At 34.3% G+C, this 26,729-nt stretch overlaps 2 protein-coding genes across 2 annotated transcripts; both read left to right on the top strand.

Annotated features, from left to right (window-relative positions):
• The first annotated feature begins 342 nt into the window (after nt 1-342).
• LOC128556364 (uncharacterized) lies at nt 343-10,451 on the top strand. The gene is made up of 6 exons (XM_053541248.1): nt 343-488; nt 916-1,070; nt 4,637-4,769; nt 6,161-6,328; nt 7,047-7,140; nt 8,719-10,451. Exons 1-6 carry the CDS (start codon nt 422-424, stop codon nt 9,401-9,403), a joined length of 1,302 nt encoding a protein of 433 aa, XP_053397223.1. The 5' UTR covers nt 343-421; the 3' UTR covers nt 9,404-10,451.
• A 6,257-nt stretch (nt 10,452-16,708) lies between these two features.
• Nucleotides 16,709-22,962, top strand: LOC123551733 (uncharacterized). Its single transcript, XM_053541247.1, has 5 exons — nt 16,709-16,930; nt 19,943-20,023; nt 20,329-20,409; nt 21,045-21,138; nt 21,524-22,962. The coding sequence occupies exons 1-5, from the start codon at nt 16,885-16,887 to the stop codon at nt 22,308-22,310; spliced, it is 1,089 nt and encodes a 362-aa protein (XP_053397222.1). The 5' UTR covers nt 16,709-16,884; the 3' UTR covers nt 22,311-22,962.
• Nucleotides 22,963-26,729: the final 3,767 nt, after the last annotated feature.

Below are 26,729 nucleotides of genomic sequence, written 5' to 3'. Positions count from 1 at the left end.
CTCTACAATTTGATTTTGTTGACAAGCATGACCGCCAGTATAATAATAATAATGAAAATGATTAAAGAAGTTAACATGATATGTCCTTCATGTTTATATACAAAACTTATCAAAAACTGTAAATTTATTTTATCATATAAGTGCAACCACTGTTACTGGAATATAATATAACATAATGTTATAAAATCAAATTATTTTGCTGCATCTGTTTTGAACACAATAATATTATATACATTTATCAAATGCATACGTACAACATTAAATATTTCGATCAGACAGCTAAAACATTATTGTTTTTGGCCTTACAGATAGTATTGACGTTCGTAATGTTGTAGTGTTTTCATCCGTGTTGAGTTTCATCAATATATAACACTTGATTATATCAACAAGTTATTAAAGTGATTTATTTGGTTATTAATTAATGAGAATGTATATTGGATCGGCTTACCGTGTTCTGTTTATTATTCTTTATTCACTTAAATCACAAGGTAAAAGCTCTAACAATTTTGATATAAAATTTTGTTTTTTATGGTGTTCATGCGTGTATAGACCCTGCGGCTAACGCACATAACTCAGAAGTGGCTTTATGTTAAATGTGTCCGTTAAAAGGCGTGGTTTGCTTTCTGTACCAAAATTTTTTTAATTAACTTTTTGTCAAATTCTAAATCAAAACCAAGGTCAGGAGATGAAGTACGTGTGCGAATAATAATTAAATGTGTCAACATCTCGACGCCCCAGTCATATTGCCTGAATTAATAGATATTGGAATTACTTTATAACGTACCTCAACTTTTCTCAACAAATAATCAAAAAGCGGAAATTATTTAATGTTGCTAACACAATATATTAGATAGTTTTTCAATTAGTAGTAAAACGTAATGTCTCATCAAACGCATAAAAGATAATGTATTTCAGCTAACACAGCATGCGTGCCAAATGGCTACATCGGGTGCTTTATAGATTCCGATGACAGAGTTCTAAACGGAGCGAAAAAAGACTTCTACCCAAACAGTGGAGACAGATGTAAAAGTTTTTGTAGAAAGCATGGATATAGATATGCTGGAACTGAGGTAACAGCGCGCGATACTTTTTTGTAAATGTATATAGTTTTGATATTCTAGTTAATAATATTATAAGTTTACACACATAATTATATTTCTTATTTCATTTTACCATCTTTTAATTAAGAAATGATATCATAGGAGAACCATGCTTTAACATAACGAAACAATATGTAATAGTTATTGTTCGAGGAATAGGTCTGCATTGTGTTTATAGACCTGTGAGGGATTTGGGAACCGAGCGAGCGTAGCGAGCGAGGTTTTCAAATCACTTCACAGGTCTATAAACACTATACAGACATATTCCGAGAATGATAAAACTGACTTACCCACATGCTTCTTTGTTTTACATAGTCCAGATTGGTTTCGGATTTGAAGAACGTTTGTAACGTGACAAATAGTTAGAAGAAAGAACAAGACAATGTGGTACAATTTATTGGATACTATTAATATAACAAAAGGCCCAAATTGCTACGCACCTGTAAATATATTTGTCAGCATATAGGACATGACATTTTGTTTTGCATGAAAAATCCGTGCACATTTGGGTAATATTTGGAAGTTTCTGAGATCCCCAATGTGTGTCTAATCAATTAGTCATAATTTGACGCGAATGGTATTTTATAAGTTTTTTTGTCCCTAAGATGGACATATAAAAATCGCACTGTCCGTCCGTGCGTGTGTGCGTCCGGTAAATTTTTGTCCGGGTTATAAGTCTTCCATCCATAAAGGGATTTTGAAATAAATTTGCATAAATGTTTACCATAATGAGACGACCTGTCATGCGCAAGACCCAGACCTCTAGCTCAAAAGTCAAGGTCACACTTAGAGGTCAAATGTTAACATGGCCTGTTTCGTGTCCGGTCCATAACTCTGCTATCCATGAAGGAATTTTGAAACAACTTGGCATAAATGTTTATCATAATAAGACAATTTGTCATGCTCAAAACCCAGATCTCTATCTCCCAAGGTCAAGGTCACACTTATAAGTCAAAGGTAAACAGGGTATGTTTCGTGTTCGGTTCATAACTCTTCCGTTCATTAAGGGATTTTGAAATTACTTCGCGTAAATGTTCCTCACATTATGACGACGTGTCATGACCAAGACCTAGAACCCTAGCTCCAAGGTCAAGGTCGCAATTATAAGTCAAAGATGTTTCTTGTCTGGTCCATAACTCTGCCATTTATCAAGTGATTTTGAAATTACAAGGCATATTGGTTCCGTTTAATGAGATGAGGTGTCAAGCGCGGACCCAGACCTATAGCTCCAAGGTCAAGGTCACACTTAGAAGTCAAAGATGTTTCTTGTCTGGTCCATAACTCTGCCATTTATCAAGGGATTTGAAAATAATTTGACACAAATGTTAACCATATTGACGAGATGTGTCATGTTTATGACTGAGGCCTCTAAGAGCAGGGCCAAGGTCACAAAATGATTTGTAATATTTTGCGCATACAACTGTGGTATTATTGGGCCTACTTCGGGGGAATTTGTTACCAATAGTGACAGCTCTTATTTTTCATAATTATTATAAGAAACTTTAAGTTTATTTAGTTCTTTAATTTGCTACCTAAATATACATTGCCGTATAAAAATATGGATATAGATTTATCATTACATTATTACAAGAAATGCTATCATAATATACCGTGATCAGGCAGACAACGAAATGTGCTAAAAAATTGCGCGCACACCATCGAGAAGATATTAAAACCTTCAGTCTTCTTGACAATGAAAGTAATGAATACAACTAATTAAGAGGCTTGTAGTTCGAGGCCTCTGTTTTAATTGACAGGGCAACGATTTGAATAGATATTATATAGTTTACAGTCGTTCTGGTCCTCCACATCTGATTCACGTGAAGAAGTTGTCAGATACTTGTGGATGTAAATACAAGTATAGAATCCAGGAAACTGACAGTTTTCACGAATGAAAGGTCGACAAAACTTTATACAGTGCAAAATATCTTATGATAATCTATTTAAAGGCATAAAATGTCAACTGTTAATTTGATACGAATTAACGACATTCAGCAAAATAGGAACATTTTTCAGGAAACAAGAGATGTACTTTGACCAGTCTCCCACCAATAACCACTGCCTAAAATCTGCCTTTAAATATGTTTAAACTGTCAATCTTATTTCAGACACGCTATTTTCTAAATTTATGTTCCATGTTAATTGTACAGATAATCATCACAATTTACGAAAGCAGATTAATGATTAACCTGGAGGAAATTTGTGTTTTTGTATTTTTTGCAATTATATCTTGCAATTATTTTTCTTCGTAAAATAAAATGTCCTGTTTCATGAAGCATTCTCCTCCTAGACGGACGAGTTTGCCCGTATTAACTTTCAGAAAGATATCTGGATCTGTTTAGAATTTAATGTTAAAACTTTATATATTAAGCAAAGTCATGTTTAGAACAATTTCAAGATACTGGTTGGAAATTTCTCACTTAAAAAAAGTGATACTGTATTTACAGTCAGTCTTGCGTTCACCTTACATGACAGGCACGGATTTCTCATGATTCTACCGCATTGTTTCGATCGCTTACGCATAACTTTAAATTAAATCTCTGACAAGTGCATAAGTGTGTCGACAATTTGGCTTAGTGGTTAAAGCATTGGACTATCATCCGAGCGACTGGGGTTCGATTCCCACTGTTTCCTGCAAACAGTAGAGGTAGGACAGGTCTAGAAATTGTTACAGATCTCTTAAGTGGTCTATAAGATGTTTATAGACCTCACCGGAACAAAGAAGCCTGTAGGTAAGATGGGGTTATACACTTGCGGAATAATTTCACGTGGGAGTGGCCCGAGTGAATTATACAAGCGGTGCATAACCGAGTCGTATTGCTGAAATACTTTGAAACAAGGTTCTGCAAAGTATTATTTCGAATCTAATATGTGTTTTTATACGTAAACTAGTAGATGAAATAGGGAAGCACAATTTCATGATGCATAAATGGCTCGAAATATAGTATGTCGACGTGACGTCAACGCGTAACAATGTTAAAATACGGGAAGTAGACGTCTACTGATTCATTTTCTCGTTTAATAACCTATACAGTGTGTGACACCATTCCATTATATCATTTCGAAACGTCTTTTATAGAAAAAATAGTCTGATGTCTGTGTTTTAACGGAAATGTGAAACAAGAATAATATATAAGGATCTTGTTGTGGATCTTAAGGCTCTTACATGCCTACCTACGCTCGTAATTAAGAATCTGCCCTACTCGAGGGACAGTGTGGATTGAAAAACAGAGCATTAGCGAGTTTTTTATCCAAGTTTTTCCGAGCGTCAGAAAAAAACTGTCTTACACAAGCAGACATATTAGATCATTTTTCTTGCCTATCACTTTCAGACAAATAGATTGTGATATTTCCCGACAGTGTTTTTATAGTTTATGACGTGAAAATAGTGCAAGTACTATGTGATGTCACGTATGTGAACGCTATTTTAGATAAATTTTAGTGTCCGTCCCTGGCGCGTGCATGGGCAAATGTATACTTCCTCCACTAGGTAAAATAGGCAAAATATGTATAGAAATACAGTTTCTAAATTTCAGAGCGGAGAAGAATGTTTTTGTGGAAACAGGATTAGGTTTAAGAGGCCAGCTCATAACTGTAATTACAAATGTGAACGTAATCCCTCGGAATTCTGTGGTGGCGATTGGCGGATTTCTATATATGACAATTGGCGTAGGTATATTACAACGAGCCGTGTAGCCTTGATATATTTAACAGGGAGAAAATACTTAAGAAGGTGTTATTTTATAGAATGATCAATTATCGCTTTTACTAACCAGCGGTGAATTAAAACTGTGTTTACAAAGCAAACAATGAAAAAATATTTAAAAACCAAAAGATGGATGTGGATACTATCGTTTAAATGCATGTAAACTATATGCATTGCGGACTGAAATAACAAAAAGCGAAAACAGACTATCTATATAATATAAGGATCGATGCTGATTGTTGAATTTGTAAATCTTTTTATTTCTAAAGCGTCTTCCTTTAAGCTAATATGTGGTTCATCGCAAAACTTCATTATGACAAGGTGACACTAAAGACGACTTTGGCAATGCACATATTATAATTTTAATAAGTTATAATGTCCTTACTGCTGTGGTAAATATTTCTGTAGTAACTCTAAGATACTTTATAAAATATTAAATTTCACCATCAAGGTTAATGTTTACAATGGCTTTGGTAAGACCATAACAAAGAGAATATAATTTTCTTTTACTTAGAATGTAAGACAATTGGTTAAACTAGATTTTTAACATACTGAAAGGCAAAATAAATTTAAATATTTTTAAATTGTCGCTAGTTGTCAAAAGCAGATCAAGCTTACTGTATTTCCAATGATTTTATCTATTGTGAGATTTTATGTACACGTAGGCATATGAATGGAGAAATGTCGAATAATGGAAAGACTGTCAAAAGAAAAACTGTTCATGTTGCTTTATATTTTAGGTGATCATATTTTATGTCATATTTTGCCTATTCAGTCAGGCGATGAAGAAAGACATGATACATATTTGATAAACTGGCTCTCAAGGCTGTCTTTGTTAAAGATATTAACACTTTTTATGTTACTTTTAACTTTTCTGTCGTGCGGAATAATTTCACAATAAATTTATTCAATATGTCAATTATATGGCTATCAGTGACAATCCTACAGGTTTTCATTGATACCGTCTGCTTTGTTTCCTCAGTAATCAGCTTTTGGAAATCTATAAAACAGGTCGCAGCACCTAGACAGGTTTATGTCAATAATTATATATCATGTTCATCAACAGATTGTGCCACCAAACCATGTCAAAACGGCGCCACATGCAAGGACAATGATGCAGACCACTACAGCTGTATCTGCACTGAAAAATGGACAGGAATACATTGTGGCGGTAATATCGAATTTTTAACTGATTTATTCATGGACATGTTATTTCATTTTTCATACAGGAAAGGTTATTTTGATATGATATGCAATAATAGTGAACCCTCTGGAATATATTACACTACGTATGTTCCCCTATAACATTACTCGTTTTCTGAGACAGAAACACATTGTGTACATTCTTTTCCAGATAAACCACAAACAACAGTGCAAACAACAACAGAAACAACAACTCAAACAACAACAACTATTACCGCTGTTAATACGAAAACCAGTACCGCCTCCGGAAAGTCGACTGAGGGTACAAGCACAGAATCAATGAAAAATGTAACAGATATTCCATATATAAAACCCGAAGGTAGTATTACGTTATCTGTGAGTCTTACGATCTTGTTGTTTCGCACATTGATTTTGATTCAAATTTGAGTTGTTAAAGAAAATCATAGTTTTAGTGACATGTCCCCACATAAAACAATATAGACAAAATATGTTTAATGACAGTTATCGCATTTTCAATGTATATATTTTCATGCTTTTATCAAATGATATATCTATGATCGTATTGTTATTTTTGAGAAACAAAAGTCACAAATAAATGCAGATACTAGTAACCGCTTCAGCCAGCCATGATTTATGAAATATAAGGAATACACAACTTGTTTTTATCCCTTTGATAATTATTGATACATATCGTTAATTTGTCAACTTCATCAATACTCAGATATGCGTTCTTTCTTCAATGTCAATATTAGTATGAAGTATATACGACATGCAGGTAGAGACATTTTGTTTGTATTACCATTCTGTATACATGTACTTTAATGCATATTTGATTTCCAGCAAGATCACATTTATTTCTACTCGTTCCTTGTTCTAAAGCGAGGGACATTCATGTTATAAATATTTAAAAGTCAATTAAAGCATGGTACGTTCATGGCATGTACAAATCGCTCTGAAATATTTATTGCACTCGCCCAAACACATATGGAAGTTGAGACTATTACCTTTCTTACATACATCATTATCTTATGTACTTTTTCTCCGAAACAAATAATAATTTTGTTATTTTTTTGCAGATGATCACAGTGATTCAATGATTGTTATGTATGTTTTACTGCCTCTGGGTGTAATTGTAATAATGATTACAGCTGCTTTCGTCTTGAAACGAAGGTAAATACAAAATGTATTCACTTACGACGACTGAAGTATTCAGTTTTATTTCGTTGTTACTTTAAGGTCTGACCTATTGCAGATAAGTATTTTCGCAGTTTATGATAGGTTATAATCTGAGTATTAAGGTATTAGATCACTAATAGCGAACCTCCTTTTTGAAGAGTATTCAATTCCTACAATAAACCTACTTTGACAACAATTGTTAGGGGTACGTAGGTTCAAGCCCTACTGGGACCAAATTTTTTTCCCCTTATTTTCCTTTTTTTTCTAGTAAGTTTTTACTTCTTTCAAGACTTATTATTGATTTCTTGTACAAAAATGGAAAAAGATGAATCTTATAAGCGATTTCTTGGTGTTCAAAGTGAATTTACTACTTAAACAGAAGGGGTAGAGCTACACATCTTCAAAAATATCGAGTTACACGCGGTGAAAGTTCTCTATTTTGCTTTCACTCTTAGATTATATATTGTGGAAGAAATTTGGGTAGGTTTTACATCTGTCCTAAGGTTATTTTTAAATGGAGTAAGCAATATTCAAAACAGAAACACAGCATTCGACCTTATTTTTTCAATGTTGAAGTATGAATTCTGTCTCATTAAATCCGTTTACTTGAGGCACCATAGAAAAAATGATATTGACATTTTTATTTTGTGTTTTATAATTATTTACCAATAGTTTGGTGTTTCTTTTATTAAAATTAATGGTAAAATGAGTTCTCTGCAAACATTTTGGATAGTGGCTATCACTTTGAAATTTGTCTGTACTTGAGCTTGAGGAGATACCATAAGTTATACACAATTTATAAAAAACGGCACGGTGAAAGTTGTTTAAAAATTGCAAAATAGTGCAAAACATGGTTACCTTTCAGAATATACCAAGCAAAGGCCATTTTGTAAACATTACTATTAGTGCTCTAATACCTTAAAAGTCATAATGTTATGTCACCTTGGCAAAGACCCCCCCCCCCCCACCCCCCCATACACACACACACACACACACACACACACACACACACTACCGTAAATATGATATGTACAAGGGATCGACCCGATAATGATCAAAAAAAAATATTGAAGGCTTTAATATATTTTGACTTTCGAACACACATCATTTATCATTTTATTCTGTGGTAGGATTTTAAGTATCTTAATTTTTATACTTTGTGTGATATGCTGCGTATATATTGTCCAAATGTTGGCAATTTCTTAAAAACTTTACTTAGGAGTTTCGGCATCACGACAAAATCATTTATAAATCTGATTGAACCATTTACTTTAAATTCCAGAAATAACCAATGTGAAGTTAACGTATTGTAAATAAAGCGTGCAATTACCCGGAATTTTAGATTTAAAGAAATAATAAACTTTATATATTGTGTCCTACAATACGTTTTTTTCCGTCTCACCAGCATTTTTATAGATCATGTTCTCATTTTATTTTAGTGATCACTAGCTAGTGAAAAGGTGTCGCATTCACTATTCGAAATCAAATACTACTTTCTCATTGCAGTAAATGCATATTTTTTTCTTTATTCACTGCTTTAATTATTGCCGTCACGTGTATTGCTCATTGTAGGCGCCAACGCAAGAAAGAAACCGTTTCGGAAATAATCTGTCACGGACCTGGTTCGACGCCAAACATATATGCAAATGTAATAAATGCTCCACAACGTAACCAGTTTGAACAAGAGGGTCAATCTCATAATCAATCTGGAGAAGAGTCAGCACGTTTGGGAAAGGAACTTGATGTTATCGATGAAGACAGGAGAGGAATTGTAGAACAAGAAATGGAGGAGTATAATACTTTAACTTTACCATCAAACAATAGGACTGTACTTGATAATTCCTGTGATCATGTAGTCAAGCCAGCTAGTTATGTTGACAAAACGTACTCTAAATTGTCTGTCGTTCAGTTAAATAGGGAACATATGTCTGTGGATAACACATACTCACATATTGAAAACGCTTCAGGACAAGACCATGTCAGTGGCATTGCAGAGAAAGATGATAACACATACAACACACTGGAGTTAAGGGCCAATCGAAAAGCAGAAGGAACTGGTGGCAGAATTGAAGACTGTTCTTTTTATGACCATACCAATACACGGCAGACAGACGAAAGAGTAGAAGATTGCTATTCGCATATGAACACTACTATAGCACATCCAAATGATGACGATAAAAAGAGAAATATTGGAATTGAAAACATATATTACAATGAAGATGAATACGCTACGGTTGAAAAGGTTTCGGAGAATTAGCAAATACTTAAAGCTGTAATTCATATATTTTACTGTTCATTTTTGGAAACATTGTTTTAAGCAAATGGATGTGATTTACAGTGACAAACTTAAGACAAGAAGGAAACAACAACTTCTAAAGATGTTAAAACAGTTATGACAGAATCTGCAAAACATTTTTATGTCAAATGAAATATATCTATGCCTGTTATTGAAATATGTAAAATAATTAATGATTTAATATTAGTAAGTAGCTGTAATGACTAATGACAAAGCAATACACGTATGCCCAGCCTCAAAACTATCCAAGAAAGAATACCATGAATAAAACTACTCGTCCCCCACTGCCCAAAGCAAGAATGTTTTAAGCATTGCAAAGAGAATGACTTCAACTGTACATAAAATGATAAAAATGGCCAAAGGGATATAACTATTATTTATAATGAACAGACTGTCCAAGACTTGATTATTTCGTTATGTACATTATATTCACTCCCAAATAAATCATTGCAAAATAGTAGCAGAGTTTGTTCCTAGGCGATAATTATAATTTCACACTCTTCCTGCCCTTTAAATACTATAAAAGTGAAGGGTAAGTGAAAATTGGTTTAATGATCATTTATGATGTAAAATTCGGTTAGCAGTTGTGTTTTCAAACAAAGAATGACAAAACTTCATTAAGGAAAAAGAAGTACCATAGGGTGTTATGATCCTAGTACTGAGGTAAACTCTAGTATAGTTAATCATAATTATGTGTACAGTCAGACATTTAATTATCAGGAAGTTTTGTGTCGTCACATTTTGAAAAATAACTTCCCTTTAGGCAGTAACAACCATAACAGTTGCACTAATGAGTAACCGCTGAATCACGAATTTTCTTTCCCAAACATAAAAAGGATGGATGACTAAATGAGAACGTTAAAAGGAATATATCAACTTTAATATGAATTTGCCAACGCATATACCGAAACATAAATTGTGTAATCTGATTTTTTATCATGAAATATTGTCAGTAACATTAGATTTTAAATTCCACAATGTACTGTACGAATAAATATTTAAAATGTTATCTTTGTCTGTACGATATTCCAATTTATAAAAATGTCGAAGACCAAAGATTAACGTATTTGTACATCCGTGCAGGCTGATCATGATCTGCACTGTTTGCTATTCATTCAGTAAATTTGCATTGAACACCCCTTCGTATAATATATGGTACTGCAAAAACTGAATGACGGACCAGTCCATTTTAGGAATTTAGCAGGGTAAAGGTTAAAATAAACGCTTTCTGCACAAACTGTTTTAGTGCAAAATGTGTTATCGTCACCCAAACGCATGCTTATCATTATACTGTGTGGATTTATATTGTACCAGATAAACATATAGCGCCCACGTTGAAAGGCGCTATACATTAGCTGGCAGCCACCCAGGGCGCCAAACTCATCCCCTACCAGTACAGACACAGAACGAATTGTCTAGAGGGACGGAGCAAGAGAAAAAACATCACTCCCAAAATATAGAGGGAGAAATTATTTAGATACAGAGATATGTCTGGCAATTTTAGCATAGCTCTGTGCGAAAAGACATCCTGTTTCTTTAATGTGTCCAGTGTGTTAGTCCGATACTTGTGAAAGAAAGGACCAGTATTGGCCTCGCAGTTATGTAGAAGATACTCAAGAGCATTCTAAAAATTCAAGCTTCTGGACCGGGCTATATGAGTTTATTGCACTTAAGGTACATGATTGAAGCATGGTTCAAGCCGGTAAACATGGTTAATTTATCTGACCGACTTAATTCTTTAAATATAGTACCACGTATAAAAAAACTATTTACTTGCATCTCTACTATCAATATAATTTACAATATATATATTCTTTGTAAAATCCTGTGAAATTTACAGGACAATTCAAAAACAGACTGAAAACAGACTGAATATCTGTACCCTCATCGATGTGGGTTCGAGCCTCACTCGGGGCGTTGAATTCTTCATGTGAGGAAGCCATCCAGCTGGCTTACGGAAGGTCGGTGGTTCTACCCAGGTGCCCGCTCGTGATGAAATAATGCACGGAGGGGCACCTGGGGTCTTCCTCCACCATTAAAGCTGGAAAGTCGCAATATGACCTATCATGTGTCGGTGCGACTTTAAATCAAAAAAAAAAAAAAAAAAAAAAAAAAAAAAAAAGAATATTTGTACATTGTCTAATGAATCAGTTCAATGTCCAAAGTAACTGGACGGAGGATGGAACACGGAAATAAATGTCATTGTAGATCTAGGTAGCTAACAGATTGTACACTAATTATAGACGAATGTCTTCTTCCTACAACTCTAATTGGTACAATTGTACAAATTCTTTAAGGTACCTTAATCATGAATATATACGTATTAATTCATATTAGTCTAAGAAAAAGGATGGATTACAAGCATATTTTGCTTGTCTGTTCATTGCACAGCATGAATATAGTCATTTGATCTCGGTCACATTTGAGAATTGCACTCTTCACTAAATGTACATGTTCAAACCCATCGCAGTTAGTGTTACCTCATAGCATCTGTTCAACAGAAATTATGTACACGATGAAAGTAATCAACTTCGTTATTTCGGCAAATTTTCAAACACATTGCTAACACATCTGAGACTTCATGTCATTCGTAATTTTATGAAAAGTCGCAAACAATATAATATGGCTACAATATCACTAACATCCACATTTGTAAAATGGGCAAAATAACACCAGAGTAAATGAATTGTTATGTGTTGTTTTTATTGAGTATAAAATAGTATAAAGTTACAGTTATATGGATCTATGGCTACTTTCTTTGAATGTGATTTTACCTGTTGATCGTTCGGACTTACTAGCAGATGTGCGATGAAAAGGGTTGTCGCGTCATTCTTTAACATGTTTTGCAGTTGTCACTCACCGTCTGCAGAAGGCTTTTTAAACTGATTTAAATTAATTTAATTCATTATTTTTCAAAATGTATTGAATCAGTGAGATGCCGATTAAATAAAACAGAAATAACGTCGTTGTTAATGCCTTTGCCTATCTGTATGTTTACCCCCGTGTCATCTATTAAACATGAATTACATGCTACTAGTCGATGTGTACCTCATGCCGTCTGTTTAACAATGATTACGTACATGTACTTACATTCGATGTTTTCCTCATAATGCGCTTAAGGTTAACCACGTGTAGTTAGTTCAAACGTATTATATACTACCACCCGATGTTTACTCCCATTGCGTCTGTTCAATATCGATTACATACTATCACACAAGGTGTACCCCATGGCGCCTGTTCCACCCTAATTACGTACTACCACTCGATGTTATGTACTATATCTTTACTTCATGGCGTATGTTCAACGGTAATTACGTACTATCGCAATATTTTTACATCACTGCGTCAGTTTAACACTCTTTACGTTCTATCACTCATGTTTACCTCATGCCGTCTGTTCAACATTATACAGGTACTAACCGTGATTCGATGTTACGTATCACATTATGTGCAATAAAATCTGTAAAAAGACCCTTTTGAAGCAACAAAAAATAGAAATAGCAGATTTGGTTTGATTAAGTCTGTTCTTGAGAGGTAATGAAGTTGAATGTGGAAATAAGTAGAGCATCCTGTCAGTTTTTAAAAGCAGTACCGAGAGCGTCACAGTACATTTAGACCTGTTGAAAAAAGTACACAAAAATAAAATCTTTATATATAGACAGAATTTAAAATGACGTCCGCTGAATCGCTAGCCGGTGCTACGGCGTGGGGGGGGGGGGGGGGGGCGTGAGCAGTGTTGCATTTTCCATTACTGCTCATGAACAGACTTAATTTAACCGAGTCTGCAATTTTCACTGTTTGCCTTGTTCTCAGTGCTTCCGAGGGATCTACATTTCAGATTTTGTTTATTTCTACCTTTGTATCAGTAGAGATTTACAGGACACTTATTGAAGAATTGTTTATGAAATGATTAGCAGCTTACGGCAACTGGTTTGCAAAATAAGTTCAAGTATTTGTTTAATGAGTATATTAAGTTACAGCACAGCTAAATTCTGGACGTTTTCATGGACAAAATTGTTATTTACATTATTTATTTATTTTGTTTGGTTTAACGTCGCACTGACGCAATTGTAGGTCATATGGCGACTTTCCGGCTTTTACATTTATGACATTCTTTTTGTTAAAAATTTCAAAATAATTGCGGTAGCAATCTTGGTCGTCATTCTGAATATATTTGCTTCTCAAACTTAAAATATGTGATTTTTAATAATTTGTTTACGTTACAATAAATAGTTATTAGCTTTTGTTTGAACTTATGTAGTTTACTGATAATTTAAATGATTTGAAAATAAATTTATCCCACCCACTTTAAAATATTAATTCATTTATTTTGTAAGGTTTAACGTTGCAACGACACCATTTTAGGTCATATGGCGTCTTTCAAGCTTTGATAGTGGAGGAAGACCCCATGTGTCCTCTGTGCATTATTTAATGACGATCGAGCACCTGGGTAGAACCACCGACCTTCCGTAAGCCAGCTGAATGGCTTCCTCACATGAAGAATTCAACACCCCGAGTGAGGCTTGAACCCATATCGGTGAAGGGCAAGTGCTTTGAAGTCAGCGACCTTAACCACTCGGCCACGTAGGCTCTAAGTTTAATACTTTAATAATCTATACAGGATTACCATTATATTGTACCTGTTGTTTATGTATTATTTAAAAATATTATGCAAGAGCTATTTTTCCGAAAGCAGGTCAGAAGGATACACTATTACACTGAATAAGAAAGGTATCTAACCCTTAAGAGGCTGTTTTGTTGAACTGTTTGTTACAGTTCATAAAGAATAACTAGATGCCCACGGGCAACATGTCGAGCCCGTCAGCTGTCAAAAGGACTGGGAGTTGCACACGACACTCTGTCTCATTTAGGCAAACATTTATGCCAAATAAAAAAAAAATGCAAGAAGTTACAATATAAGTTATTTGTAGTAACAACAAATTAAAACAAAATTCTAAGTCCACACAAAAATCCTTACCAGTAGGGATAGGTCAAAGTACACCTCAAAATTGGATGTAACATGCATGTTGTACTACACTCCGGACAAAGTTGTCATTATTGTAGCCTTTGACCTCTAAGTGTGACCTTGACGTTAGACCTAGGGACCTGATTCTTGCGCAGGACACTCCGTCTTATGATGGTGAACATTTGTGCCAAGTTACATCAAAATCCCTCCATGCATGAAGAAGAAATGCTCCGGACAAAGTCATTATTGAATTTGACCTTTAGCCTCTAAGTGTGACCTTCACCTTTGAGATAGGAACCTGGGGTTTGCGCATGACACTCCATCTCACTGAGGTTTACATTCGTGCCAAATGTAAACAAGATTGCTCCATGCATGTCAAAGTTATGGTCCGGACAAACAAATCCGGACGGACGCACGCACGGACGAACGCACGCACGCACTCACGCAGGCACGCACGCACATACACCGAACAGCCATTTGGACAACTTTGTCCTCGCTTCCGCAAGCGGACTCGACAAAAATTGTGAGAATTGAATCATGTTCATTTATAGCAAAATCTTGTTTTAACACTATTTATACACTCGGGAGGTCATACGTTGTACAAATAATTTCACTCTGGCTGCACCCTAGTGGAATTATTACGCCTGACGTAAAACCACCCATCTGCATAAACAGTGTTAAAGCACTCTTTTGCTATAAATTATTTCTTAATTAATTAAGTATTTTTTATTTTACTCATCTAGTTGCAGATGTGTAACTCATGCGATATATTTCTCCATTAATCGGATTTGCTAGAGCTATTAGTCATGAACGTAACCAATATATGCCGAAAGAAAACTTTTTCACAAGGCTACCACTATCAAAGTTTGCATACGTATTTTCCTAAATTTTACTGTCGGAATTCAGATTTAGCTTTAAACTTTCAAAGCAATCTGGAGACACTTCCTCAACAAGGCTAATCTTGGGTGCGCACAATAAACCAGTGGTGTTTTTGCCACTGACCGTTCCAAGGCGGTGCCCCACTGTGTTCCTTTATTTGTTCGTTTTGGCCCCGTGTATTTGCTTTGTTTGTTGGTGTGTGTGCTGGTAGTGTGAGCATCTCTGTGCTGTGAGTTTGATTTAGGGGAGGCTGCGTTTTTAGAACATTGCATTCCCTGTGTGATATTTATCTAAACCTGGCATATTTCAAACGTCGTAATATTCTTGGTCATGGAAATTGTTCGAGTTATATGAAGATTATCAAACGTTGGTAAAAAGGTTAAGACCCAACTATTTTAAGGCAAACCGCAACTTTGTGTTCAGCCCATTTATAGTTGGACGGTCCGTTTTCTTCTTTTTTGAATTGTTTAAAATGACAGGTGGAGGACTACATGGCCAAACTATCTTATTGCCTGTTGATAATATGATAATCGTTTTCAAAATAAGAGCTTTATATTTTCCAATAAATGAAATCTACCTCCCGCAGTAACTACTTAGATTTCTGTTAAAATAAAGATTCTTCTAATTTTGGATTAACATTTCAGGATATTTAATGAAATATGTATCAAAGCTCAGACTCCGTAAAGCTAGACACCTGGGAAATCAATTCTCATTCTTTGTGTTGTTTGGTGCTTCAGGAAAGAAACTTGTTTGAAAAGAAAGTAATCCTGTAATTTAAACACAAAAAATCTTTGTGATAAATATATGGACTAAACTCTTAAAAAGATTTTACAAATAGATTTGTATGTACCTCTATATGTTTACTTACATAAGTGCCCCTGAAAAGTGTGTTTCTAATGTTGAAAGACTCATAAATTTTAAACGATATAATCGTTTAAAATTTGTAAAATGTATACGCTCATTTTAAGTAGTTCACTGTCGTTACCATTTTGAATCTACATCCTTCATGTGCTGTACATTTATACCAAATTTGACTTTTTTATTTATCATTATCAACGCATTGGCTTTGTTTGTCACTGTTTAGGGTTCAGATGCGAAATAACTGAATCACAACTTCGTTAGTCTGGGTGGTTAGGTATCAAAGCACCTGGAAGATGAGCCGTGGTAAATCACACGATAGACAACAAAAGGCCAACCTTGTTTGTTTTCATTCTTATGTGTTCAGTAAAGTATAATGATAGAAAATATTCAGGTGGTAATTAAATGCACGTTGTGCGGAAATCTGACATTATAATTGATGTCATAATGCTCACACACGCGCATGAACCGTTGTTTATCCCCTTGATTTCCTTTTTTGTTTTCTAAACTTGTCTAGTCACGTTCGAGTTGGCTTTATCACTATCATCCAATCATGCTCATATGTTTAGGTCGATAAGCCTTTTCCTTTTAATCAGTTATATAGTAGTTATATAGTAATTTGGTTAAGAGAAGAATCAGATCGCCGTATCTGGTTATAAGTGTCATATATACAGCGACATATATATGTACTTCCTGACTCGGGGGATCAAATTCACGAATATTATCACTTGTGAAACAAATGGAAAAACTATTTCTGAGTGTTTTTCTTCTTTACACATCCGACGGTATGTTGACTTTTTTAACAAATATTTTAATTATAAATCAATTTTTGATCATAACTGACATTATGAATTGTAACAAAACGAATTTACTTAACTTTTATGATGCACATGTTTTTTCATATATCAATTTCTGCTTCCTGTAAAGGTTATTGAAATAAATCAGTTAATATATAAATTTCTTAGGTATTTTGTTATTTCAGTGTTAAATTCATTTTACAGGTGCGGGATTACAGATGGATAAAATTGAGTAAAACCTTTTAAGATACTTAAATTAAAAAGGAAATTTTGTTGTTGTTTTGTAGTGGGTTTTTCTTTTCAATATATTTTACGCTTGTAAAAATATATTTTTGAACTTACTTGTTTACTTGCGAATGTATTGCGTCTGGTCTTCACTATTTGAAAGATATTTAAATGGACAAATGTTCTCTGTGTAAGTCGACGTATAACTTCTAACATTCCCCGCAAAATACTGTTAATACGAGAGAATAGTTTCTTAATTCAAATCATAATGAGTAGAGACAAACTGCAAAGTGGTGGCCACTGTCCAAATTTTTTCCAGAGAATTCACAATACCATTAATATGAATAATAGAAACACCAAACTGTTGGTAAATAATAATAAAACACAAAATAAAACTGTCAATATCAATGTTTCTAGGGTACCTTAAGTAAACGGAGTTAATGTGATAGAATTGTAACTCCAACATTGGAAAAATATGGTCGAGTCCTGTGGGACTGTTTTAAATTTTGCTCATTTCAGTCAAAATAATCGTGGGACAGAAGTAAACCTACCTACATTTCTTCACAATATGTAATCTGAAGTGTAAAGACAAAATAGAAAACTTTTACCGCATGTAATTCAGTATTTGTAAAGGTGTCTAACTCTGTCCCTTCTGTTTCAGAGATAAATTCACTTTGAACAGCAAGAAAATGCTTATCAAATGAAAATTTTTCACTTTGTACAACAAATCAATAATATGTCTTTAAAAAAGTAAAAACGTTACTAGGAAAAAAGGAAAATAAGGTAAAACAATCGGTCCCAGTGGGGCTTGAACCTATGTCCCCTGAAAAATTTCAGTCGGTATATTGTAGGAACTGAATACTCTTCAAACAGGACATTAACATTAAAAAGTAATTACTAACCAAAAACTGAAGACAGAATTAAGGAGTCTTTACTTGTTGACCCGCAGAAATTGTGTAATAAAACTTTTTTGATAGATTTAGTCGAGACGTTTACATATCGCTGACCTCTATATTTACGCGCATATTTCAACATTCAAAATGGCGATAACTTCCTTATTTCTAAACGGAACATATTGTGAGCACTCATTTTAGATAATTTCTAATCTGATGGTGACAGTTTCGATTCAATATTTGATATAAAGTTGTTTTCGAATTGTTTTGGCACGTAGAACAAATCATTAAAAAAGAAATATCGACCGGTTTCACGCATGCATTAACACTAGAAAGGGAAATTTAATCCTTTAAGTATATATAAGCGGTCTTTTAATGAATGCAAGAGAATCAATCTCTCAACGGGAGATATGAAAAAAATAATATCATATACGCAGGAAAACAAAATACCACTGTTGCGCATGTGATATGAAACGAGGACAGAATATAAGATAGGTTTTTAGATAGTATGAGCCTACTCTGCAATGCTTAGTCATGGACTTAAAATGGATTTGTAACCAGTCTATCATCAAATTCTATTTCAAGCTATTACTTTTCTGTGAAGAAGGGCAAATAGTTCTTTGCGAGAGTATCATATACCTTTATAACTCCTTACAGTAATGTAGGTTTTGTGTGTATTAACGTCTGCAGAAGCCCGTGGGAATGTTTGTGACCGAGACCGAATGCCACCTGTTCCATTATGGTTTTCATTCTTAATGGCGGATGATGGAAATATCTGCTTTGAAAGACACATTTCTATTGGTCAATTTCCATACGCCAGTAACTTTTATGGTTCAATGTGTTTCGTTACCGGCTCTATATTTGTAAGGAAATAAGAAGCTGGAGGAAATCTACTTCCATGTTTTTGGAAATGCGTTTCACCTAGTTTTCATAATAAAATCCTATCCAAAGCTCTCTGATAATAAAAAATGTAGTCAGTTTTAGACAAGTGATCGCAAACTAGATCAACCATATACACGTTTGATTTTATGCAATAGATAGAGCCTACTTTATTTCTAAACATAAGGTATTTCTTACACTCAAAAACGTATCTTATTTTTCGAATCCAAATCACAGAAGTCTGCTCTATAGTTATATGCATTTTAGTACATAGGTAAATGCACGGTTATTGTTCCTTCTCAAGGGAAGAAACACTTATGTTGAACATGTCACACTTGACTGAGCATGTAATGGATACATGGGTACCATCGAAGGAATCCGAATTCCCGTAGGGCGCCGCCATCTTGGACGCATGCATATTCATTACCAGATTTGCAAGTGCTTTCTTTTGCGGACTTTTTTTATCCTTCTGATTTGTTTTTCGAATCGTAAATGCATGTATGAAATTTCTTTGTGTTTAGTGTGCAGGTACTCGCTTGTGTAGTCGCGAGATGAAAACATCCGGAATTGAACATCCGGTGGTGAGGTCGGCTATAAACTCCATACAATCTGTAATGTACTTGCGGATTGATTACTACTGCTTGATCAAACTAGTAGTCATAAATCTGACTTTAAATCACAAAATACTATCTTCTTGCTGGTATTTCTACCAAAAAGTATCAGTAATGCAGTATAAATGCACAGGAATATTCGAATTATTTTGTAAAGCGCTGTCTTTTTGTTAAGAAGTAATGCATTTCTTGTGCGAGAGACTGTTCAATCCATGTTCAATACATAAAATTCCCATCAACGCCGATATCTTTTTAAAAATATGTTTTGTTTAATATTTAAGGTCATACTATATAAATAGAAATAAAATAGAGTGTGTAAATTGCTCTTAATTAAGATATGAAACAAATACAAGTACAGCACAGTCATTTTGCAGCTCGTGTTTTTATTTAAGGTCTAGAGGCTTTGAAGGACAAATCTCAAGACGAAGACGAATCTGAAGAAGATACACCAAAACCCACAAAACGGGCATCTGGTAAAATCTGAAATTTACACAAGTCAAAATATTTATGTTTTTCAAGTAGTCAGCAGTACATTTAACACTTCATATACTATTGTTATTGTTTTATTATTGTACTTATTTCTGGTTTCAATTGACTCTTAAAGAACATTCACAGCAGAAATTTTACTGCATAGATATAAACATGGTTATACTTTTGCTTTCATATAAAAATGTAATTATAAATAAGATATCTAACCTACGGAACTAAAAATGCTGTTAAAGACCTTATGTTAAAATCTTACTGTGATGCTATTATGCTCTTGTTATTTTTATTTCAGACAAATCAGAAGAAACATCCTCAAGCATTACGTCAACTTTATCATCAGAGATTTCTTCAAAACCCTCTGAGAAAGCTTTGGGCAAGTAACGTACAATAAAGTCAATTCTTTAAAAGGCTATAACCTTTTACATGGCAACATGGGGAACGTTTTGTTGAAATCAAAATATAAACAATTAGTTAAGGCAAACATTATTCTTTAATTGCTGTAATTTAGACGTCTTTCGCTATTTTTGATTTGTGTACGAGATCACTAAAACGTCGTTAACTTATTAATCTATGGCACATTTAAGCTCATTAAATATCAGACAGTTTCCTCAGTTTAGTTTGGTGTTATTGTGCTTTTTATGAATGACCAATGCTTGATTCAAATAACGTGCTGAATGTTTGCTCATGTGATTGCTGTTGTCGGTTTATATTGTGTTGAAACAAAACATAAAAAGTTAAACATGTAAACTACTTCTGTATACATACTTCATGTATGTTAAGCATTTTGTACTGGCAACATATGTACAGCAAAACATGATGGGGAAAGAAAGAGACAAATACAATATACGATTTGGAGAGAGAATTTGTCATATGTTATACAACTGCCATGATGTCAGCTAGCTTGTATGTATATGGCATCTCCTTGGAGCAATTTGAAATGATACAAATACACATATTTTAAGCCTTTACATACCGATAGTAAATACGTCAATTTGTTTCTTTTTTCAGATGAGAATGAAGCGTCACAAGCTTTATCAATTTCTGTTCCAATCGTGATCTGTGTGTTAGCGATAGTTGTAATCATTGCAGTATTGTTATTGAGGTATGTCTATGAATGCTTATGTATAAGATTTTAGTATTTTAATGTTTAATATAATGTACAGTAAGTAAAGAATGAAATAATGAATGTTTCACTTCTACGTCGGCATACAAATAAGTTGAATGATGGCATAAGTCTGTTTGATTCAAGCGTTTTTATATGGTGAAATATATAGGGACTACAACAAGAAATGTTAAGGAAATTATAGGTAAGTCTTTGTTATAATTAACTGCACGGGGCTAAAAGTGGGGAACGTTTTCGAAAATGATTTTCCCAAGCTTGAAACACCTAAATATAATTTAGTTAAATGTGCCCATGTGGATCAACACAATGAAAGGATTTTCTTGTATTATTACGTATATAAATATTTAAACTTCCTTTATTATAGACAGAAACGGAAAAGGTCTGCATCTACTCTAGTTTACAGGAACACCCATATTGGATCTTCTATCTCAGGACAAACTTTAGACCGGCAATCACCTACAAGAACTTCTGATTATGCCGTTATTCCACCAGAAAGTGTACTTAACAAGGAAGCTTTAGGTAATGAGTACCAGTATATAGATATTCTCCCGGAAGACCAGACAAAGAACAGCAATTCCTACGATCATATTAAACAAGCTGAATCCCACGCCGTTGACAGAAACTATTCACACTTAACTGAATCCAAAAGAGGCGAACAGTTCGTTAATGACCACGCATATGCGCACACAGGAACGGATTCTGAACCAAAGGAATGGAAGGGCAATTCAGATGAATGTGACGCTTCTTATGACATGTTACACACTATGGGAACGCCAAGTGCCGGACAAAAATCGATAGAAAACGAACAAAAGGAAAAGAATAAACCTGATCTTCAGTACAACCATGGTGTATCTGGGAGACCCGCCTCCAAGAATGAAACAGATAATTACTCTCATCTAAATAATTCTAGGCAAACACCACAAAGCTTTACACAAAACGAGGGACATAGATACAATGAAAATGTCAGTGGAACGAAAGACCCTCATGTTCAACCGTATCAGTATGGAAAAGAACCTTTAAGTCAACAATATGAGCTTGATAACCCAAACAGCGGATCAGTGAAGTTTGACAAAGAATGTGATGGTAATCAGGACAATGAAAATAATGATGGCACTTTACATAACTACTTTATCCTACAACCGGAAGACTAATGCACAGACCATAAAACGTCATTTAACATAGGTGTAGGCATCACCCAGAACCAAAAGAAAGACTCCATAGCAGAGAAACAGAGACAAAGCAAAACTGTCATTAAAGACAAATGTTCAAACATATCATTTCATCAGTAAAAAGATTGTCAATTTCACTATATTTTATCATAAATTGTTACGTGTATACTACAAAAATATAGAAGTGGAAACTCCACAGGTCGCGCTCAACACGACAAAAGTCTGTTGAAGTTAAGTCATCTATCCTTTTTACTTGTTCTGTATTTATTTTAACAGAATTTTATATGCTAAAATGATTTTAATAATAACATGTTAATTAACTATGAAATCTCATATAGGGTAAATTGCATAATTATTAACAACATTCATATATTTAGGCAATACTTTCCAGATGTAAAACTAACATTTATTCGCAAATATTGTTAAGGGTCATGCCTTTATATGTACTTCAAGATATCAAATTTGTCTAAGTCAGCAGTAACGTCTAGCAAATATAAAAACTTGCTTATATTCCTTATAATTATTTACAACAATACGAACACAGTAAACTGATGTTGTACATTTTTACATACTTTACCGGCTATCCGACTGTCTTACCTTTAAAAGTAAATGACGTATTGTACTTACCAACATACTTTGGTTTTGTTTTTAATTTTCCAAAAGCTGACAAATGTAAGCATATGAAGTATATCACGATGAAATTCTTTTTAAATTGGTACGTAGTAATTATTATTATTATTATACCAGATTTATATAGCGCCCTTTTCATGTTCAATTTCACGTTCAAAAGCGCTTTACATAGTTCAGTTGCAGCCATACAGGGCGAATAATTCATCCTCTACTAGTACAGACACAGAGCGATCTGACCAGAGGGACAGAGTGAGACAAAGCCCCCACGACAGAGAGATCAGAAATCAGATACAGGCTTGTCCGGCTAACTTAGCCTAGCTCGTTGCGAATAGACAGCCTGGTTCTTTAACGTGCCCAATGTATAGCACTGATACACGCAAGGATTATTTTATTATTTTTATGACTGTCTTTGATTGATATGTCTTTAATTTTTCTCATCGATGATTCCTATACCGTATTTTCCGGACAATAGGCCACGGCCTATTCGTTAAGAAAGGTGAAATTTTCAGGGGTGACTTTATGCGTCGACTTTATTTTTTCTAAATTGCCCTTTCATGCGGTCTATACGACAGTTTTAATTTTTCACTTGCATTTTGAAAGCTGTTGAAATTCAACTTTGCTGTAGTCATATTTTGCTTATCCGATCGATTCAAGTAAAATGTACAGAATGGACAATTTTGCCGACTGGGCCTTTGAAAACAGCTCACGAAAACTTACATTTCGGACTTCAGTTCACTGCTTCCGACGGATTAACAAGTGTAATTACCAGTAAATACAACCGACATCAATGACTATTTATAGAAAACAGTCTTTATACGACATGGTCAAGTTCGCCGCATTGCGGAGTATTGGCTGCAGCCAATATGCCGGAGCGGCCTATACAATAAATTTTATTTCTGATATAGTTAAAATATACGGCTGCGGTCAATACGATGCAGCGGCCTATTGTCCGAAAAATATAGTAATATAGTATATTTACAGACGGTTTGATAATTTTGCTCATATGTTGATTATTCGTTAAGTTCATGATAATTTATAAAGAAACTAAGAAAATGCATGTACGTATAACATAATATGATCTTATCACATATGTAATTATGGAGTAAGTGTTAAATTTATAAGCTAAGATTTCGCTTCTTTCACCGTTTGATTAAATATTTTTTTCAAAAACTTACCGTATACCTGGCATGGATTGCAAAGTTAGCGAACTTAACTGCTCAAACAATTACGAACGTGTGGTTTTGATAGAATAAAATGAACTTATGTGCGAGTGTGTAACCTGATTTACAACATCTTTAAGTAAACATTATCAAAAGACCCTTCTAGAAATCAGTGTTTATGCTGAGCAATTATCATTTAGACGTTTGAAACAAATGTCTGTTTTGTCATTCCTGAACTATCACATGTGCATATGATCACATAGTCAGTGCCGAAACATTTTATCTTCGGCCTATTGGTGATACAAAATATGCACTGATCATGTCATTGGTGATATAAAGAATGCACTGATCATGTAATTGGCGATATAACGTATGTATGCATCATGTAATTGGTGATATAACGTTTGTAGTGATCATGTAATAGGTGATATAACGTATGTACGCATCATGTAATTGGTAATATAACGTATGCACGCATCATGTAATTGGTTATATAACGTATGTACGCATCATGTAATTGGTGATATAACGTATGTACGCATCATGTAATTGGTGATATAACGTATGCACGCATCATGTAATTGGTGATATAACGTATGCACGCATCATGTAATTGGTGATATAACGTATGTACGCATCATGTAATAGGTGATAAAACGTATGCACGCATCATGTAATTGGTGATATAACGTATGCACGCATCATGTAATAGGCGATAAAACGTATGCACGCATCATGTAATTGGTGATATAACGTATGTACGCATCATGTAATAGGCGATAAAACGTATGCACGCATCATGTAATTGGTGATATAACGTATGCACGCATCATGTAATTGGTGATATAACGTATGTACGCATCATGTAATAGGTGATATAACGTATATACGCATCATGTAATTGGTGATATAACGTATGCACGCATCATGTAATTGGTGATATAACGTATGCACGCATCATGTAATTGGTGATATAACGTATGTACGCATCATGTAATAGGTGATATAACGTATATACGCATCATGTAATTGGTAATATAATGTATGCACGCATCATGTAATTGGTGATATAACGTATGTACGCATCATGTAATAGGTGATATAACGTATGTACGCATCATGTAATAGGTGATATAACGTATGTACGCATCATGTAATTGGTAATATAACGTATGCACGCATCATGTAATAGGTGATATAACTAATGTACGCATCATGTAATTGGTAATATAACGTATGTACTGATCATGTAATTGATGATATAAAGAATGCACTGATCATGTAATTATACACCTGTAACAGGTGAAGCATTTGGAGTGAATATTTTCAATTGCCAGAGTACGTCCGACAAAAATCTTGTAAGACGACAATCTTAACTCTATGATGTATAAGTTGATAGAATGTCAATGTATATCACAACATATTCAAAATATAAATACAGTTAGATACAGTTGAAAGACAACTACCTTTATTATACCTCTCTTTTGTCTACAATGATAAAATCCCATTACCCGAGAAAGAGATATTTTGACTATCAAAAACATTTTCATTTTTTCTGACACGTGACCAAGCGAAAGTAACTGTCAGGTCATGTGACCGCGCTGATATTTTGAATGTCATGTAAGGTCAATTAACTGCTTCAATTTTTTAACCAAATGTTTGTCTCCCTTGTACTCAAATAGTAGTGACGTCACTATTCACTGTGTACCGCACTAAAGATGAAACTGTTAAATCAAATTAATTAAAAACATTTTTAAACATTTTTTTATATACTAAATTTTGTTCGGTATAATAGAATAAATATCATATGACAGCGTGTTTGACATTGATATTGTCAACCCTCGAAACAGAATGTCACCACTCGGTTTCCGCCTCGGGTGACATTCTGCCCTCGGGTTGACAATATCAATGTCAAGCACGCTGCCATATGATATTTATATAATATACTTCTGTGTTCCAAATAAACTATTGCAATTTCTTAAAGGGAGACTGACAATTCCTTTTGGATACAATGAACAGGCTGAGATATTACTGAAAATTGTTTTATATATGTATCAAGTACATTTTCTTTATCAAAGCTTTAAGACTGATTTGTACAAACGTAACGACAGGAAGATTCTATAAATCTTTAGGATTATCATTTAATTAGCAATATTTTTGTTTTATTGTCGCACCAACAAAGTTATAGGTCATATGACAATTTTCAAGCTTTGATGGTGGCGGGGGACCAAAGGTGCCCATCCGCGCATTATTTTGTCACGGGCGGGCGCCTGGGTAGAACCACCAACCTTACGCAAGCCAGCTTGATGGAGGCCCCAAAATTGTCCATTGTTCATATGTATAAAGGTGTAAGATACAACGTTGGAAATATTATTTCACATTATTAAAACAACTGCCAATAATAACTATTCATCGGTGAAACATTACCTGAGTGTAGGGATGGCACATGTTTTTCATGTTATAACATATGTAAAATCCCGTGGGATCGGTGTGTATTCTAGCGAATAAGGGCGAGGGAACCAACACACCCCGATGGTGTATGCATATTCTCTGTAATAGGGAATGAATATGCATATAAATTCTTCTCCTGCAAGAAACATACGAAAAGCTG

The sequence above is a fragment of the Mercenaria mercenaria genome, chromosome 4, assembly GCF_021730395.1.
Source record: "Mercenaria mercenaria strain notata chromosome 4, MADL_Memer_1, whole genome shotgun sequence".
Classification (NCBI taxonomy): domain Eukaryota; kingdom Metazoa; phylum Mollusca; class Bivalvia; order Venerida; family Veneridae; genus Mercenaria; species Mercenaria mercenaria.
This window is presented reverse-complemented; position numbering and strand designations above follow the sequence as displayed.

What these genes read in the sequence shown, in the direction of transcription:
- LOC128556364 (XM_053541248.1), top strand. Translation starts at nt 422, where the DNA reads ATGAGAATGTATATTGGATCGGCTTACCGTGTTCTGTTTATTATTCTT. An exon ending in TCCATATATAAAACCCGAAG is followed by an intron (nt 6,329 to 7,046) that starts GTAGTATTACGT and finishes ATTTTTTTGCAG; the next exon opens with ATGATCACAGTGATTCAATG. An exon ending in GCTTTCGTCTTGAAACGAAG is followed by an intron (nt 7,141 to 8,718) that starts GTAAATACAAAA and finishes TGCTCATTGTAG; the next exon opens with GCGCCAACGCAAGAAAGAAA.
- LOC123551733 (XM_053541247.1), top strand. Translation starts at nt 16,885, where the DNA reads ATGGAAAAACTATTTCTGAGTGTTTTTCTTCTTTACACATCCGACG. An exon ending in ACCCTCTGAGAAAGCTTTGG is followed by an intron (nt 20,410 to 21,044) that starts GCAAGTAACGTA and finishes TTCTTTTTTCAG; the next exon opens with ATGAGAATGAAGCGTCACAA. An exon ending in ATTGCAGTATTGTTATTGAG is followed by an intron (nt 21,139 to 21,523) that starts GTATGTCTATGA and finishes CCTTTATTATAG; the next exon opens with ACAGAAACGGAAAAGGTCTG.